The sequence below is a fragment of the Rhopalosiphum padi genome, chromosome 4 (genome assembly GCF_020882245.1).
Source record: "Rhopalosiphum padi isolate XX-2018 chromosome 4, ASM2088224v1, whole genome shotgun sequence".
NCBI lineage: Eukaryota > Metazoa > Arthropoda > Insecta > Hemiptera > Aphididae > Rhopalosiphum > Rhopalosiphum padi.
This window is the reverse complement of record NC_083600.1, coordinates 37,748,852-37,769,447: the sequence shown is the minus strand read 5'-3', so window position 1 is coordinate 37,769,447 and position 20,596 is coordinate 37,748,852. Positions and strand designations below refer to the sequence as shown.

Here is a 20,596-nt window from a genome sequence, read left to right as displayed (position 1 = left end):
ATACTTATTATTATTATTATTTATTTTTAATATGGGCGTTCAAAGCATAGAATCGAATCTATAAAAAGTCTGTCGCGGTCTGTGGAAAAATTCAAGAAACTATTTTTTAGACATAATGCAACATAGATGGCTACAATTGTTTTTAAATGTTTTTAATGGATATTTCGATGGAAAATGGATAAAGTATTTTATAAAAATATATTATATAGGTACTATTTTAATAAGATTGTTTTCCATAAAAAGTTAATTTTTCATATTTTAAATTTCAAAATTAACATTTTTTTTTTATGATCATGATTATCTATATAACTGTCTATTTTATTTTTCATCATACATATTTTTTTATATTTTATGCATATTATTTATTGGTAACTTTAGAACCTATTTTACGCATAATTGTGAACTCATAATACGCATAAAGTTTGTTTTTCTAATCTCACATATTTTGGGATATTTATTGCACAATTGTATGCATATTTCATGGTTTTTACTTTTTAATACACAAAATCCACAGTTCTGGACTATAGTTAGTATAGGTATTATTATAATATTGTAAACACCACTTTCTCACGATGTCGGTTGGCATGGTTCCATGACCTTCAATTTTTGCACGTCAAATTCGGTTGTATAATAAACGGATTTAGGCGGTTTCCAAACTTTTCAGACACACCATATACCCTATATTGTATGCAACACACCTACGCGCACGAGCCCGCAACATCAGTCCCCGCGGGACATTAAAACTTTTACGACCGCTTTTTGACCGGTACCGTCTCATAAATAAATGTATGGTTGAATAGCATATATAGCAAGTTGCTGCTGCGAACGGCATTCACTGTGTATATCAGTATAATATCACAAATATATATATATATATAGAGAGAGAGAGAGAGAGAGAGAGACTGAGAATAGAGAAAATATATAAGTATATACATATACACTACACACCATATTGTTGTTCAGGTCTATTATATTCGGACTTAGTATATGACATGGCTATGGGTTATAGTTGGATAACGATGATTTTTGTTGGACGACAATTTATTTTCTTCACACTACCACGACCTCGACCGCCGTTACCGTTGTAATCGTTAGGGGTTGGCGGTCAAAGTTACAAAACACAAATTACGAAAAAAATCACAGTGATAGTGTTTAAAAAAGTGATGATATTTATTTTCTTGAAATATTATATTTGTGTAAAAAATAAAGATAATCGTTATATTTAGAGTGAAAGATTATTTTTAAAAATATGTTTATTGTATGAATTAAAATATATAAACTGTATAGGTATACATAATATAATATGCATGTTATATCTATCACTTAAAAATTAAAATCGAATTAAAAACGCTATAAATATTTTTTTTAATAAAAAGTAATTAATAAATTTTATTTTTATAATAAATAATTTGTGATTTTATCTCTACATTTTTTACCCCCTATTTTAGAGGGAATCGGTTAAATTTCTTATTTCGCATACCTTGCGATGAATTCTAACTGTCAATAAAGCACGTTTATGCCTTACTCCGAACCCGCATATAAGGAAGTACAAAACGTATCGGTGTTATTCACCCATAGGCTTTCTAACATTGTTATTTTTGTTTTAAATATGTAAATATTTATCACAGTTATTATTTTCATTGTAAAGATTTTTTATATAACTATAGATACTATGATTTTGCATTTGGATTGATACGCAAAACCTCTGGATACCATCATGGACGTTGGTCAGAGAAAACTTTTATATTATTATACTGTTTGAAAAAATTACAGTTTGTAAATATTCATGATGATAATTAGAGATTAAATATAATTAAAATTTACTCGTGAAGAAACTTTTCCTTAGAGGCAATCCTTACTGACATTTAATTTCATAGTTTATACCGGATTAATCCCACTTTAATTCATTTTTAAAACGACGAAGAGGATTTCCCGGAAGAGTGAGAAGATAGTTCCTAAATATTAGGGCTTTCAAAGGATTTTGCAGGAGACAATCGTGCATATTTGTTTATCGATATATTATGGAAATATGTTTAACGGTGGGCGTGTTTAAGACGTTTAAGTACTCATTGATAAATTCATTGAATATGTATGGAAGAGCGTTGAGTGGCGTTGGATATATTATATGTCGAAGGTTTTTTGATTAAACCGTTTTGATTTTATTAATGATCGTAGTACGATTGGATGATACGGTATCCAGAGTTTGAGACTGATTAATTATTATTATTTAATTCGTGGTTATATAGTTTTATGGCGATTTATTATTATAAATGATTACTAGTTATGATAATATTGTGTCTACTGTAGTGAAAACGGTACTAATTCAATTCGATTATTATAATCATTTCTGTATCAAGCTTATTGTGCGCAAATGTTTTAAACTTGCGTATTACAGATGTTAACTTTGATTGTCTGTCCATGAAATTGTATTGCTTCTCTTGTAGCATAGTTTGTATGCAACATACCTATTATTGTATAGAATTCGAGGCACATACAAACAAATAAATAACTCAAAACAACGGCGCGCTCTAACAGTTTTTACGAAACAAACATTATCATTATCATTTTTGTTTTTATTACTTTTTCAGTTCAAAACGAACAAAGTAAAAAAAAGTTTACGAATAACAAGTAGATAGGTGAGAAATATTTAACTTCTGAAATGCTGATATTAAATGTAGCTAAATTGTTGTAATTTATTGTATTGCCATAAAAATATAAAAGTTTATCCACTATAAATAATGTGTATACAAAATTTGAATAATTTGTCGAAATAATAATATTAATAATATGGACGCTATTATTTACATTTTATTTTATTTTTAATTTATTTGTGTATTTGTTTTAAATACAAATCGTCTTAAATAAATAAATCCACAACTCTGTGGTAACAAAACAAAATATCTGTTTAAAAATATAAATGTCAGAATTATAATATAGTTATATATTACGTATAATACGGTCGTATGTGATTTAAATTTTAAATTATTTTTATAAAAAACAAAACATAAAAATCACGCTAATATATTATTATACAAACCTTGTAAGTACATCGTTTACACGTTTACATTGTATAATAATACTGTTTGAAAACAATGTAAATATTTTAGTTTGCATTATTAATTTGAGTTTATGAAAATTGAAATGAAATATTTTGTGCGATGCCGGTATTTTAAAATGGATTTACGTTTATCTCGATAGAAATTATTTACAATATTATTATTATGTGATATGATGTGATTTAATTTTCAAAGGGATGAATTATAAATTAATTCTGTGGTACCTAGTACGTGTAAGCTAATCTATTTAAGAATTTCGTTGTAATATTTAACCGAAAATATATGTTTGATGGAGTATTGCTTTTAATATTAATAGGTACAAATAAAAACTTTAATTTTAAGGTCGACAACAGGTGAATAATTTATTATTCTTAAAATATGTACTTGCCGTCGAAAAATTAATACCGAGATGAATTCGTCATTCTTATCCTATTTACGCATGATATAAATACTGCTCGGGTTTATAAATAATCGTACAGTTAAAATCGCTTCAATAATATAACTATAGTTATATTATAATATAGGTAGTATATTATTGTATCATTTAATCATAATACTATATTATAATACATAATATTTTTTTATATATGAGATTTTCAAATATAGGCATATGCAAAATGTGTAAAATTAAAAATATATAAATCTATTAATATAAACAGTGGTAAAATAATAACTGATTATTTTAAATACGTATACTCATATACAACAAATCTTCTACGTCTTCAATAAATACAAATCAATACTTATTCGAATACAGTCACTCAAATATTTGTTAATATTCAAATACAATGCTTTACGTATTATGTAGGGTGATTCATCACGTATGATCACATATGATCCTTCCTATTTTTTATATCATTTAAATAGTGCCCTGTAGACCTACAATATTTTTTTTAAACGGGAATTGACATTTTTACTGTAAATTATTAAACAGACAAATTGCTTTTTTTTAAATGTTTATGTGTTTGAATCATAATTCGAATCAGTAATTTTTGAGTTATTAAAATTAATATTATATATTAGAGATAATAGTCCTAAAAAACAATTTTACAAAAAAATATATATGATGTTGAATAGTATTAATTATAATTTATAACTATAACATTATTTTACAAAATAATATATTGATGGATTAATATAAATAACTAAAATGTTATAATTTTCATAGCCCTCAAATCTCCCAAGTCCATTATTAAGGACCTATGCATTATCTTAAGTATACAAAGTTTAACAAATCATAAATTATTCCTTTTAATTTCGATTTAGATACATCTTCAAAAAGTCATTTCATTAATAATTTACAGAAAAAAGGCTAATTCTCATTTGATAAAAATAAGTTTGTTTCACCGTAGTATAATACAATTTAAGTATTTGAAAATATGGTTTTTATGTAGGTATACTTAAAAATTCAAAAATCAGAATTTGAATTAATTAATTACTAGAAGACAAAATGGGCGTGAGCATGCTTGGTGAATCACTCTGTATATTTTTATTAAAATATGTAATATGTACAGTCGTTCGATAACGTCACATGCAATAACATGTCACGCAACACTATACTCGCAATTACTTTGCAATGTGCTATTATTTAATTGGCATTTAAAACTTTAAATCTCAAGTTAATGAATTTGGTAAATGTATTTATTGGCACTAATGTGACTTTTTCATTAATATTAATTTATTTTGATGCTTCGTAAATATTATGATTCATTCTTAATACGAACGCAAGATGCACGAATAATACATAATATTTCATTATAGATTAAAAACAATTTCATTTTCTTATTGCAATTTGTATTATCTAATTATCAATATCATACTGAATTTTACTGAAACGTGTATTTTTATCTATTAAATCAGTTATATTACAGTTCAATGCTATATTCTATAGGTATAATTATGAAATACTATATGGATATAATAAATTATTATGTATTAGGTAATGACTAATAAAGTTTCATTTTTATGTAATGCACATTATAATCTAGAAACAATCGCCAAATCGTAATTTTTTACCGATATTTAGGATAGAATAAACACTGTTGTTCCTCCCCCCCCCAATTATGTCCATATGACAAAAAAATTGTTTAAACATTTTAGGTTAAAACATAACTTTTAATTGAAATCGATTTCGAAGTTGAAACATAATATTATTGTGTTTAAATTTATTTATTCAATATTATGATACCAATCTGAAAATGTTTTTTCCAAAATTAAAACATAACATATAATATAATAATTGTCATTTGTTATATCAATGTAAAACCAATTTTAATGGTTGATTATTTTTTGTCAGAATTCATAAATGTTTTAAAAGTAGACGTTTTTAATAATTTAATTATACAAATTGACTAGACGGGTTACTGTCATTAAATTTCGCGTTAGTAGTTTCATTCTAATGGCTGTTTTAGACGGTTTAGAAGCTTAGGATAGAACATTATGTCAAAACAATTAGATAAACCATGGCAATAAGAAAGTTTACAATGAATTTCTATAGTAGGTTGGTTAGGTGGAAACTTTGTATAATACAATTATATTGGTTTTTCTTTGGTCTATTATAGTTCATGTTATAACTTTTAAGTTAAAGAAGTACATTTCTTGCAATTAATAAACACAAATGTTTTAAATAAAATTCTTCTAAGAATTTAAGTGATCTAATAAAATTACTGTTGTTAAAAGTAAGTAGAAAATAAGGTTAGGAAACAAAAGATCATTGCTGTTTAATTTATTATTTTATTTAAGTTGAAAAGCAATTAACTAATCATTAATATGCATGCAATTTAAATAATGTACATTTATAAAATATTTTGTTATTTTATCATTATCACAAGAAAACCAAATATTATTCAAACACAAATGAGAAATTGTTTAATGTCGAGGTACATTTAAAGGTTAAATTATAAATAATTAGGAGCTACCTATGACCAATGTCCAGGCCCTTTTAATTTTACAAATTATGCATAAAAATAACGAATTTACCTAACCAGCAATTTAAGTTTATAAAGATACATTTTAATAAATATGTATTAATTGAATATTTTATAAGTACCTACCAAAATATTAAAACTATGTATATTATCGACGTTAATATTTAAAAAAATTGACTATAAAGAAACTAATTATTAAAATCATATTATTTTACTATTAAAAATTCCATCATTATATCCTTGTTTAATTTTTTCTGGTTTTATTCTATTAATTCTAAAGTATAGTTGGGACTGTAGGGAGTAAAATGTGAAAATGTGAAGAAAACGAAGAAGAATAAGAAGAATTCTAAATTATATTTTTAATTGTTATATTTAACCATATAGATTTTGATAAATTCAATGAACGTATACTTATTGAGATTTATGAACTTTAAATTTTAAAAACAATACCGATAAATTTTAATAATTTTATATCAGTTTATTAATTGCTCAACCTAACACTGTAAAATAGCATATAGAAGTGATAAAAAGAATGTATTTTTAAAACCGTTAACAGGGTTCACATTTAAGAACCGGCCATTTTTAAGTGCGGAAAATAATTGATTCGATGTCGTTAGATAGGTTTTTATTCTACGGATTTCAGTGCAGTCGGTTTCATCTATGTATATTACTTTGAGAATAATGAAAATTATATTAACAAGATCATAATATAGACGCAGAATGTTATATAATGATTATAATAATGCGTGCTCTCGACATTCAGTGTTGTGGAATTGTGCGATTGTTAGCCACAAGTTTCGGTTGGGATAAAAGTTTTAAATTTTCAAGACTCGTCCTAGTTATCTCCGTGCGTGTATAGTAGCAGGTAGCAGTGTTATGTGTGTGTACTTCCTCTACGTACAAATAACGCAAGCAATGAATTTTTCAACAACAGAAAACGCATTGTTATAATATACCGTTTGGCCATAAAAAATGTAAGTAGTTTTAATTAACTATTATAAGGTACACAACACGTACGTTTCCCGATGCGTATGAAAATAAAACAATGGTACACGCGATCCTAGAGAACAATGTACATTCATTTATAAAAGTCCGCAACGTTTTGTTTCGACCGAACAACAAACGGAGCCGATCGACGGGCAGATATAAGGTCTACATAATTTACAAGCGATACGGGTAAATGCGCTCAGCTTTGCAGGTTGGGTACGGTTCAAACGGCGGTACCACATTAACCACGGTTACCATACTAGAATAGTGTATACCAATATAGAGACTAGAGAGTATTATATTGTACTGACATCATATATTTAATTGATCATACGCACCTTATCTTTCGTTTTCTTCTTAGATGATCTCTTTTTCGGCGATCTAATGCTGGACTTGAAGTTGCCCTTCCGCGGCAACTTTACGATCCACGACGGCGGGACAATTATATTACTATGTTTACCTGAAAACACATATACAGAGTGGTTAACAAAAAGGTATACCGAATCCGGTATAATAATCGCGTTGCAGATATACAATAAAATAAATATAATATTATGTTTCCCGAAAAAATCTCCAAAGGTCGGCCATTTCCGTAGTTCGTTTTACAGCAACTGCCGACATAACAATAAAATAAAATATAATATTCAAACAATATCGTTTTTCTCTGTGTACATTTCGTGTTTGTATTTCTCGACGCTCATGGTTTATGGGGTTTATGGTATGTTAAGTGGAAGGGGGAAACGTGGAAGGTAATGATTATTAACTAGGGCTCGGATTTTATAGCACTGAATACTGATAGATGTGGGCTATACATAATAGCCTAAAGATTATAAAATATGCATTAAAAATGATAAAAAATGTGTAAATTTTATTTATTTATATTAATGACTTAAAAATACTAGTCAATATAAAGTAATTAATAAATTAATTACAAGAGTAAAATTAACTGTGAGTATTGGTCCTATAACTTTGATTTTACTTATTTCATGCGAATTACACGATTAATGAAAAATACCAAATAAATGTAATTTAATCTTGGTTAGTAAAAAAAAATATAGGTAGTACTAAAAATGGGTGAATCAAATCAATAATCTAAAACGCTTATAATATGTAAACATAATATATGCAGTATAAAATGTTATACGAGTATTTGGAATTCCAATTCCTGATGCATGACATACATTATGTATGGTTCACCTTATATTTCTATCGATATTCTTAAGTAATAAATTAGAAAATGGTATATAATTTGAATCGTGGGTAATAATGTGATATTGAAAACAATCAAAGCGTGCAATTCTGAGCAAACCATTTCAATCGTAGGTTACGAACGGACGTCACATCTTGCGTTTGGAAACAATTAAGTGGCGTTTAAAAGAGCCGTTAAGTTTACTTATCTATGTTTGCCAAGTTTCAGAGTGCTTTTTTCCTTTTATCTTTATTTATTCCTGACCTAATTCAGAAACACGTTAAAACTTTAAGTCACTATATGTATATATTAGGGCGGTCCTTATTTATAGAGGTAAGAAAAAATATTTATTATTTTAATGTAGGACCCCCTTTCTACTTAGTTAGAATACTAACTAAAACGGATAAAATGCATTGTCACTGCATTATTCACTTCATTCTATTCATGTAGTATAGGTGGTTAATTTTTTGGCCTGAAGGTAATTGTATTATGTTAACAACTACCTAACTGGTCCAAGTAATCGATTAAAGTTCTCACCAAAATTCAAATATATACACACCCTTATTGTGTGGTCCAAATCTAAATCACCCATGCGTAGACTAAAAAGTAATAATTTATTATACATAGAGAACGTGGATATTGTTTTAATAATGATGAGGTACCTATTACAAATGTGTGATATTTTCATTATATCGTTCATGCAATATATTAAGTTATCAAATTTACTTTATATATTTTTGAGTATTTATATGATTAAACATTTTTTATTTTTAAAGAAAAGTGTTATTTTTATGTATTATGACGTGATTCTTATTCATAGATATTCTTAATGGATTTATATTTACTTTTTAGACCTACGTAAGTTATACAATTTTTATTTTTTAACTTTTTTTATGATATTTGGTTTGTTTATGTGATTTTGGGTTTCAGTATTTTCGGCATTTTAAATTGAGTATATATTTTAAATAATTGTTTTTGTCTACGTACGTGTTTTGAGTTATGTTTAAGATTGGAGTATCTGTGGTGTAGAGAAGACCACGTTTGACGGATTTTTTATTTCCTTTTAAACGCTACTGCCTACTATGTTTCAGGTACCTAGGTTTTATGCTAAATGTATAAAAACAACATTTCTATAAATTTTTTTGTCACGAAGCTAATATATTATCTTTTATGTAATGAGTTTTGATATGTTAGTAAGGGTTTGTTGTATTTTTGGTGCTTGTAAAATAAAATGTATAATCTTTATTATGCCACAAATAATTTTCAACATACTAAATTGATCGAAATAATATGATAGATTTTACAATTGTTATTAAATTAGCTCAAGTTATTAAATCTATTGGTTATAAATTAGTGTTGAAATAGAACGTATGAGTATTGTGGGCGTAAAATCATATATTATTGATGGAAAAAATATGATCGATACGGTATTTGCGTGTACAAATACGCCTATAGTATATTATAATTTATTTATTTATTCTTCAAGAAGATATTGTATAATATAATTATAATGTATATAATTTTTGTTCACCTATTCTCGATCGTGAATGTATGGGTTAAGAATATGCCACAGTCATTTCTTGTTTCCAATATTTCTATAACTGTTAGTGGGGAATCGTTCACGAAATAGTTAAATATTATTTTGATTAAGAATTTAAGGTTTTTGTGGCCTGTATATCACGTGATTGTATTAACCGACTGATTAGCGATGCCATCTACGAAGGAAAAAAAGTGACGGATGACTTTCGCATAACACATATTCCTCTATTTTTCCGTCGAACATAGGGATAACCGAACACGTAGAACCTAACTATACCTACGTTTTAACGTTGTATTACCCCCGAACGTTTGTCAGCACCACGCGTTATGAATGACAATATTATTATAAATATCGTTCATAAAAGTTTTATGATTTATTCATTGGTTCTTGATGCTTTAGATTTAATGAATAATCGTGTATAATTATGGGTGTATTATAAATAACTTATTTGGAAAACAAATGCTTATGATAACGTCTAAATTATATACCAGTACACTTTTAAGTAAGATCGTTTGAACAGTATTAATATTAGTTTAATTATATTTCATATTTAGTTGAAATAAAAAAAATAATAAAAAATCGAAGGTTTAACTGCATTGAAATTGAAACATTAAAAATTTAAGCACGCAAGTGTAAAATAATAAACAAGTGACATGTCATATTATATTATTATGTCAATAAAGTATTGATGTTTAATAAGACTATTAACTTAATTATTTAAGTACATTAAAATCATAAAATTATTTTGAAAATTAAGTTATAATAAATAGAAACTGCTGATATAACTAATATGTGAGGGAAATTTCAAGTTCCTACATGCAGTTATGCCTTTATAAAAGCCAACATTTTTTTCCATACATTTTTTCCGAATTTATTGAAAATTATAAAAAAATTTGCTTTTGGCCACTAAAAATATGAAATAGATCCAATTTTTTAATTTTCTAAGAATTAGTTGTAATCAAATGTAAATAATAAAATGTTCTTATTTTGATTAAATTGTATAGACGGAGGCAAACCTAATGGCCAACTATGTACAATGACCTTGTACGATATTGTCTATAACCATCTACAAAAAATCTAAATAGTACTACTGAATATTGATATAAAAAACAAAATGATTATTAAAAAATCAAATTTATTATTTTTTTATTGCTTTTCAAATGTTTACCATTTAAAATAGCGTATACATAAAAAGAAAACGATCAGAGGATGTGGTAAATTGTAAGTGATGAGTGGGTCGGTCATTCAAGTTATTTGAACTGTCATTTTCAATTTTATTCGGCATTATCATGTATATATATATAATATATAATAATAAAGTCACGTGAGTTTCAAATTCACAAAGTGGGTGAAATTAAATTAATACGGGATAACTTTGAAAAGTGTATCGCTCAACTAAATCGTTAGTTCCGTGTCGTGATCAAATTAAAAGATTTTTCCTGTTGTTGAGACCTTAAAATTAATGCATTTCCGCAAGTGTTTGGATTCTGAATAAAGTGTTGAAGTTGTACAATTTATAAGTCTAAAAAATGTCAATAATATCTTAGTCAACACTTTAGTAAAAAGTGTTGGAACATAACCATACTTACATGAAATTCTTCTTATGTTGAATTTCGATTTATATAAAGGTCCTATAGATATGTAATATTATCTGTACTGCTTAATTATTGCAACAATATAATTACGAATGTTTATAATCTTGTTGTAAGCAAAAAAATTGTCTGGCGTTAGTGTTGGGATAACCAGCATGACTAACCACTGGTGTGAATGTTTTTTCGCTATAAAATTGTTACTATTATTTTAAAATTTCAACGAGCTCTTCAATGTATCCTGTACTAAATTCTTGTATTTTAATCTTTAATAGTATTTTATTTAAATTCCTCTTTTTTTCAAAAATATTACCATTCAATGCTACTCATTAAGTTATACATAAACCAATATTATGAACTTATTTTATTATTTTTCCATACACCGGAAATTGCTTGAAAGTTATTTATATTATATAATATCATTTCCTTGTTGGTGTTTCGACCACTTTCCTTTTTTTTTTTGTTCAGTAAAATCCAGTAATGGATTATTATTATTAAAAAAAATCACATCACATATACTTCCGCTCTGATTATTTTTGAATATAATTTTAAAACGTTATATTTTAAAGTCTACAGAGCTTAGGTAAAATGTATTTAACATATATATATATATTTATGTACTTGAATCAAGTTAGTATAAAAATGTAAACACGTTATTATATTATTTTATTTATTTAACATGAAAAACGACCGAGACACAACTAACTTTATGGTACTTAATTCTTATGTTCAAAATCAATTACTTCTTTAGCTATGAAGAAGATGCTGAGTTCTGAAACCAATTTAATTTAAAAAATTTAAGACGGTATTTATTAATCAGTTTATATATTTTCAACGTTTGAACTTTTTATTTAATTTAAGAAATTGAATCAATTATGGTATTTAAATTTATATCCCGCATTCTCTTTTAGATCCAAAATATAATATTATATTAAATAGATACATTTTATTTTATTATCATAACAATTTTAAATGAATCTTCCAAAAGAAAGGAATGTAATTTTAAAAACATAATATGTAATATACAATGTGAAATCAAAAGATTCTAGGTGAATTAAATATTTCAGCTGTATGGCCTTGGATTAGAGTTTTATTTTTGGGAGGTAAACGAGAATACCCGAATACACATTTTTATGCTGTTACGTTGATATGATAGTGAGAATATGTTTACGTACCTAATTGAAGTCCTATTAGAGAGTGTACCTATTATTTTTGATGACAAACGGCTTCATCAGTGTTTATTGTTTATTTATTGTTTGTTGTTTATTATTAACATTATTTTTTTACATTATCTATTGATGAGTACGGCAGAACAAGTTTTTGACACTGCATTTAACCGAATAAACTCTAGATAACGCCATTATAATATTGTATTAGTAATAATAATTCACGATAATTGCGCATCATACGGGAAATTTAGCACTATCCATCGGAGACCATGATCGCTTCACGAACGGAAAACCTAGATGGATTATTATTATTATTATAATTATTAATCTTAGGATCAGAAATTTAACATTTTTAATAATTTTGAAGTATTTAAATTAAAACTTAAACACTTAAACTGGTATATGAAGTTCTGAGTTACTAACTAATATGTAGGTAGTAAGGAAAGTTTATGGATCCATGATTATAGGTTTGGAAAATATTAAATTTATTAGTCTACTAATTTAACCGGATTAAAATTCCATTTTTGTGTTCTATCGTTTAGGTGAAAAATATTAAAAATATATTGTTTCTAATCTATCTCTCTGTAGATATCTCTTACCAATAATAGACATAGGACAATTTAGTTTTTGAAGAGCTAATTTAGTCAATACATTTGTCAAATGTTCGTTTAAAAACGAAGTTTGTGTCACTACCGGACATTCCATAATTAGTATGAACAATTTCAAATATAATCTTTAGATTTTGAATAATTGTATTATTAAAAAAAAAAATGGAGGGTAGCATGTTTGATAAATCACCTAGTATTATTTGAAAATTCAACTTGTAGATATAATGTTTTCCTTGATCTTAATCCAATCAATCGTAATAGCAAAAGGAAATAGAAAAAAAAAAACAATTTTTTTTAGACTTTTAAACAACAACGAGGAGTTGAGGAAAAGTGTATGGTATTTTGTAATTTATTTTGCTTCCGCAAAGTGCGTATATTTTTGCATACAAATTCATGGTGTAAAATATAAATTTAAATTTTAAAATAGCGATATTGTTTTTGAATATTTACACGTACTTTTGCAGTTAATGAAAAAAAAAACCAAACAGTAAAAAATAAAATATTTAATTAAATACGATACATAATAATTATAAATTATATTTATATAACCGAAATACAATAATATACGAAATCTGATTGTTATTTCATTATCGTCCTTCACATATTACTAAATGAATAAATAATTCTGTATTTATTGTACAGTGGACCTTGATAATTTATTCGAATCGGTTGGGGGGTGAAAATAAAATTCGAGTTATCGAAAATTCGACTTATCTATAATACATGTCACGATACTATACGAACGTTATCAAAAGTAAATAATACCTCTAAAATGTGTTTATGAAAACAAAAAATAAAGACTTTTCAACGCAACTCTTAGAGTATGTATTTTTACGCCAGAATTTTAACGAGTACGTAATTAATTATAAGTCTATAGGTGAATAAATAATAATTGTTGGTGTATCAATCGCAAATCCTTTGGTATATTTATCTCTGGCGTGATTTGTATTTCGACTAGTCTTCATCAAATAAAGCTATTGAGGACTTATATTTGTTCTACAGTTCTAATTTACTCTTAGTTTTTCGAATTTATAAACGGTTACAAATTTTAATTTCTAATCACCTACGGTCTACGACGCGTACACAGCGTTTAAATTCGTAGGTCATGAAAATAATAAGCATTATTAGGTTTCTAGAAAAACGTTTGTTGTTTTAAAGAACATCCAATTATCTATACCTACGCCGTTTTGTAAAGCATTGTAGTGTAAGGCACGCGAGCGTGTTTAACTTTCATTAACTCAAAAGTCGTATACCTACGCCTTAGATAGGTACCATTCTTATACATTCTTATTTATACATTGTATTTTTTCGTTTGTGTATCATTTTTCCAAATATGTTTGTTTTAATATTATTTCCTTAGCATTTGTAATTGCATCCCCTCACTATAATAATTTGTGTGTACCTAAGCTGACCCGGTTCGAAATTGTAGCATCTGATTCGATGTGATTGGTTTTCCTTCGTGGTTGCTTGATTATATGACAGTTAATTTTATATACGTATCATCGTCCGTCTTAAGTACAATTGTATAGTACGATTATCACGTAAAAATTATTGTTGGTTGTTAATAATTTATTAATGTGTATACTATATGTCTATATGAAAATATAAAATTATAATGAGAAATAAAAATGATTGTACAATTCCAAGATAAATAATATAGTGACGATTTAATTAAATAATATTATATCCGTTTTTAAGTATCAATATTTGAATACATTGTATTGAAATACTAGACAAGCTATCCAGATTTATGATGAAAACATTATTTACAAATAATGTCGATGAAATAATAAGAGCACACATTTTTGTAACCTAGTTTTTTTTAGTAGATCCATGATTACTATATGTATTAAAAAGAGAACGTTTCATATTATAGTACAATTTATCGATTCGTAAAATAAATTATGTATTTTTACAATTGATTTCATAGTATTAAAGATAGAAAGATAATAATATTATAAAGCCATTATACTTAATATTATTATACATTAAACTCTTCTTCCCGTCTCCCGGATAGTACGGAATAAATCTTTTATCAAACGTAACTATATATTGTTATGGTACCTATGAATACTTCATAGAGTGATAATATATTAATAATAAATTCAACTTTTTAAATATTTACACGATTATCCAGTCTCGAGAATTCAGTTAGTTTTAGTATTCTCTTTAAATTTAGATAATATTTAAGTAAAAAAAAATCTTTCAAATCGTACCTTCGTCTATCTTACGTATCTTACATTATAAACAAAAACACTATTATATTTCTAAAAGGTCATTGACGTGTGTGAACACTAATACCGTATAATACGTACGCCTGCAATATAATATCATTTTTAATGCTCACCTAAGGAACAGGGTTCGTTCATTTTCGTGTCATTGAAACACGCGGTTTTATTGTGGACACTAAGCTTGCACCAAGAGCATGTGAGAGCTATGATTTCCTTGGAACTGAACGACAAAACCGACTGAAATGCCTGCCAACACAAAAACCCTTAGATTAGACGGAAATCTTTACGATTTTTATGGGATCCATAAGACAACGGAGCAGTAATGCTGATCTTAATAATTTAATATACGCACCTTTCCGCATTGCGAGCACTTGTCCTTTTGCGTCCTCCTGTGCATCCAATGGTGTTTGACTGTTTTATGTTCTCTGTATTGCCGGACGCCGTCATCTTTGAAGCTTGACTTGCATTTAGCCGCTTCTGGTAGATTACCCAAACATTCCGAGTGCACGATTATACGGCAACCTGAGCATTTCAGACGGACTCCATGTTTCTACAGGGGAAAAACCGAAAACCACCACATTATTGACACGTTATAATTATTGTTTAATATTTATAATCTGATATATTCTTATTTTATATTGTAATTATATTATATTAATTGTGATAATACGAAAATAACATTATCAGTTCAGGGGTCGGATTTTATAGCACTAAAAATAAATGAAATATGCGTTATAATATGCCCTTAAAACATGAAAAGTACAAAAATTAAAATGTGTTCTGTTCATAATTAAAAAGATGGATACGAGCCGATGAGTCATAATTACTGTTCGATAGGCCAATACGCCGGACTATTTATAAATAGACTTTAATATGAATGATAATGTCAGTATTTTTCATATGTATTCAAAAAAATAAAAAAATAAATAAATAAATGACAACATTTTTATAGTTTTCATACCACGTAATATAAACTAGATCTACGAAAATACAAAATAAAACGTAAATTGCACCAAAACTCGAAAAAATAGCACCAAAAACCTAAAATACTTCAAATATGCAAAAAATAGCATTATGAAATTTCATACTTGGAGTCCCTGGTGCATCAGATAAATTTATAGCTCACTCTGCTATTTTTATCTGTATCCTAAACTAATTAGCAAATGCTATAAAATCCGAGCCTAATTTGTGAGATAATTTATCATACTTTGGTTCCTCTGAAGAAAAACATTGACTGCGTTTAAGGTGGTTGGAACGTACCTTTAAACGGTCGTCATAGTCAATTCTTCGAAAGGAAATACCTACTGGGTAACTGAAGTTTGGGTGGTTTGTATTTGAGACAATATGAAAAAATAGCATTGTATTTGTGGAATTTAGCATAATACATTTGAATGAATGGATTTTAAAATATTGTGATGTCCTCAAACGACCTTTTTTTTAAAAAATATGCTGTAAATTGCGTTTGGGAAATTTTTTGTCATTAAATATTCCCTTTAATTTTAACAGATTATCAGAACTTTCTGTGAATTATACAACTATGGTTAAAAATGAATTGTGTAAAAAAAAAATTACCTATTATACAACGGATGGAGTTTAAAAATCGTATTATTTAAATTATTAATCCACATTGTTTTTCGTTACATCGAAAACGAAATTTCCGTTTTTAAATCGTTAGATTCACTATAAGCGTAATGTTCAATCAAAATTCATTGTTTATTTCATATTTTTGTATAAACATTAAACGTTGTCAATTTTAAGAACCATATTTGATAAATTACTATACCTATATTACTAAATTACCAATAACATTGATTTAACGACTTCATGTTTCCAATAGTCATTTACAAATGTTATTTGTTAGTTCACTGTAACTAAACTATACAATTTGATAAATCTATAGATATTAATCAATACTTCCTAATACATTCTCTCGAAAAAGGCTGAATTCCGACCTTTTGAAACAAGTGTCTTCCGGCCTTTAAAATATAAACGGTAATTTATTTATGATAAACACACGTACAAATGATATATGTAAAGACTGTTAAATTGTACGATTTTTATAATTTTTATTCGAGGACAGGTTACCTCGCTGCTTCCTACCCTCTTTAATCCACCACTATTTTTACCCAAAAACATTATACTTTTCTTATAATGTTAATAAAAAAATCAATTTGCTGAGATTATGATTATTGCTAATTGAAATAATTTCCGTCATGACAACCAACCGGCTATTATCTATGATATCAATATTAATAGTATTATACGATCGTATGCACTCGACGACGATGAGGCACGAACTTGGACGGAAATTCTCGCCGCAGAATCCGTGACAGGTTGTTGGCCATTGGGGAACGACTTGCGTGATGGTGGTGTAGGATCTCTCGCGCGACCGAAACCCACGGCGGAGGTGGTGCAAGTACGCAAAGCCGTGTACGGGGTACGAAATTAATCAATATTGATGGCCGTTAAGCTGCACACCCCGCACCATCGGACCGCAGCGGCTAAATGCATTTATAGTCGATGCACACAAATACACACATGACATTATAATACTAAGTTATGTATACGACACACTGGTGTAGGTAGGTTTTAATGAATTTAGCTCGTTACACATCAGGCGGGTGTAGGGTGTAGTATAAGGTGCTGCCATGACGATCGTTAAATTATGTCTACGCATGCTAATGCGATGACTGTATAATATTATATAAAAAAAATATATATAAAGTACATTGGCAGTGGCAGAAATTTTTGTATCACGGAGTGTGTCTCATCCCTAACACGGGTGTCACGCAATCTCAAGAAAATACCGACGTCATGTCCTTAATAATAATTATTGCTATGCGCTTTGAACAACATCTCGTCCCCCTTCCCCTCGTTACACGATTTGGATAATATAATGTTTGTATAGCGACGATACGTAAGTCGTTGCAACGGCTGCCACAAACTTGTAGTCCCCTCTCCCCTTAGCATTAAAATATTAGCAGAAATATTGATATAGCCATTTTATAGTAAACTAATTATAAGGGAATCGGTATTATAATAATACTGTATTATCTTCTAAATACGAATAGTAAACGTGGAATCTTACAACAAACCAAAAATTAGACGTCTTATTTGATCAACTGAATTTTTGATGAATAATTATGATTGATTTTACTAATAAACTTTTTTTATAAATTGTATTTTATGACGAACTGTTCGGATACAATACAAACAAATTATGAATTATAACTAATATGTATTATGGTATTTACTATTTTTATGAATGTTTTAATGCGTTTTTTATTGTTATAATAATTGTTCTTGTGTCATGTCATTTTGTATTGGGGTATTTGTGTTTCGGGAAATTATTTTCGGTGTCTATGGGCAAAACTCTAAATACCTATACATATAAAACAAAATAATAATTTAGATAATGATGATGAGGTGCTTATCCATAATTCTTGTTATCGTAGTATACTGGGTAAAACTCAAGTTGTAAACGATCAGGAATTACCGACAATAACTAATCAATAAATACGTTTAGAACACTGTCTAAATTATTCAATTAATGATGCAAACATTGCAATCTATCATGGATTATCATTGATCATTATTTCATAAAATCAAATAGTTAACCTATAATAGTTATTTCCTAGTCATTTCGACAAAACTACTTCATTAATTTTTATAATTACCACCAACATATCATTATACACACAAATAATAATATCAAATATGCCAACGCAGATTATTTCTTGGTTACTGCTTTTTAATTTAATTACATTTTTTTCACGTAAATACATTGCAGTTTCTTTGGGAAAAACATATAACCATTCAAAATATTTATATATCATTATAGAAACCACGGAAACAATTTCACTCTCTCTCTCTCTCAAAAAAAATAAAATATTATAATATTTGTTTTATGTATATGTGTGGAAATTATTATATCATTATATTATTTTGATGGTAATATATTGCTATAGAAACAAAAATTCACAGCAATATGACAGTAAAATATTATAATATTGTTATTCTTAATATAAAATTTACAATGTTTACAATTATGATATTTATAATAAATGTATGTCAAACAATGGTAAAAAAACCTATTTTGTTGACTTATAAGTTATAGTTTAGTTTCTTAATTCAGTGTCTTATGGGTTTTTACATTTTTATTTTAGTTAATTTATTATCATATCCACTAACGACGTTGCACAATTTATTCAAAAAGTATATTAGATTTATTATTTTTATTAAATTTTATAATGATAAATAGTTGTTGAATTTAGTTTTTATTTTTATTTTAATTTGTTATTTAAAAATATTTAATTTGTTATTATATTATACATACTATCACAGTCATACGTACATATTATATTTCATAATTAAAATTAGCCTATAATATTACAAAATTTATAAAAATAATAAATTTAGCTTTTAAATAATATTATGAGTTTACACATAACCAATACTTTAAATCCACTTCTGAGCGTAGGTGCCGCTATAAATATACATAAACTCAGAGTATTGTTTGATCGAATAACACTCTTGAATACTTAAAAGTATTACCGGTAACCGCTTGATGTTTTTATGTTTATAAAAAAAAGTATATTATTTTCCTTGAACACTGCAATACATGTTGTCTATGTCATGATAATGGTACTATTACATTACTATATAGATATAAGCAATTATAAGCAAATCTGAAATATTATTATCATAACTTATTGCAGTGCAACCTCGTTCATATAGACAGATAACTTAAAAAAGTCGTCCGAAATAGCTGTTAACCGAACCAATGGTAGGATATTTTACCATGAAAAATAAAAAGGTAAGATTACAACTTATTTGATACTTCCAAATATTTCGTCATTACATCTGTATCGTAGATGTTGTTCACTTATTATTGGTCATCATATCATGTACACATATTATACATAAAACAAGGGTTCCGGACTTAATAAATTTATATTTTAATTGAGCATATTTTAGAGGTAATTCCTATAAAAGCTTAAAATTGTTTATTAAATAAATAATCGTTTTATAAACAAGATATATAATAAATAATATATGTGAAAATAATAATTATTAAAAAAAACTATAATATATTATATAGCTAATTTTTGTATAATTTTTAACGTTTGCAGTGAATAGTGTCTATACATATTTACTCACGAGTCTATTAAATATAAATTTTAAAACAAGACCATATTACGTTACATGCTAAATTAATAACTAACTCGATTGACATAACTGAAAATGTCATTACTGCATTTAAATTCACTAATGTTGATTTTAAATTACTGAAGAAAATA

At 27.0% G+C, this 20,596-nt stretch overlaps 1 protein-coding gene across 5 annotated transcripts in view; it reads right to left on the bottom strand.

Annotated features, from left to right (window-relative positions):
• The window catches only part of LOC132930863 (eye-specific diacylglycerol kinase-like), a 148,250-nt gene that overhangs the window by 24,832 nt on the left and 102,822 nt on the right, over positions 1 to 20,596 (bottom strand). For all 5 annotated transcript variants that reach the window (XM_060996949.1, XM_060996948.1, XM_060996950.1 and 2 more), the window contains exons 5-7: positions 15,649 to 15,846; positions 15,413 to 15,542; positions 7,309 to 7,430 (exon numbers count right to left, since the gene is read on the bottom strand). In XM_060996949.1, the coding sequence (XP_060852932.1) occupies positions 7,309 to 7,430; positions 15,413 to 15,542; positions 15,649 to 15,846 (450 nt within the window). The remainder of the gene's footprint in view (positions 1 to 7,308; positions 7,431 to 15,412; positions 15,543 to 15,648; positions 15,847 to 20,596) is intronic.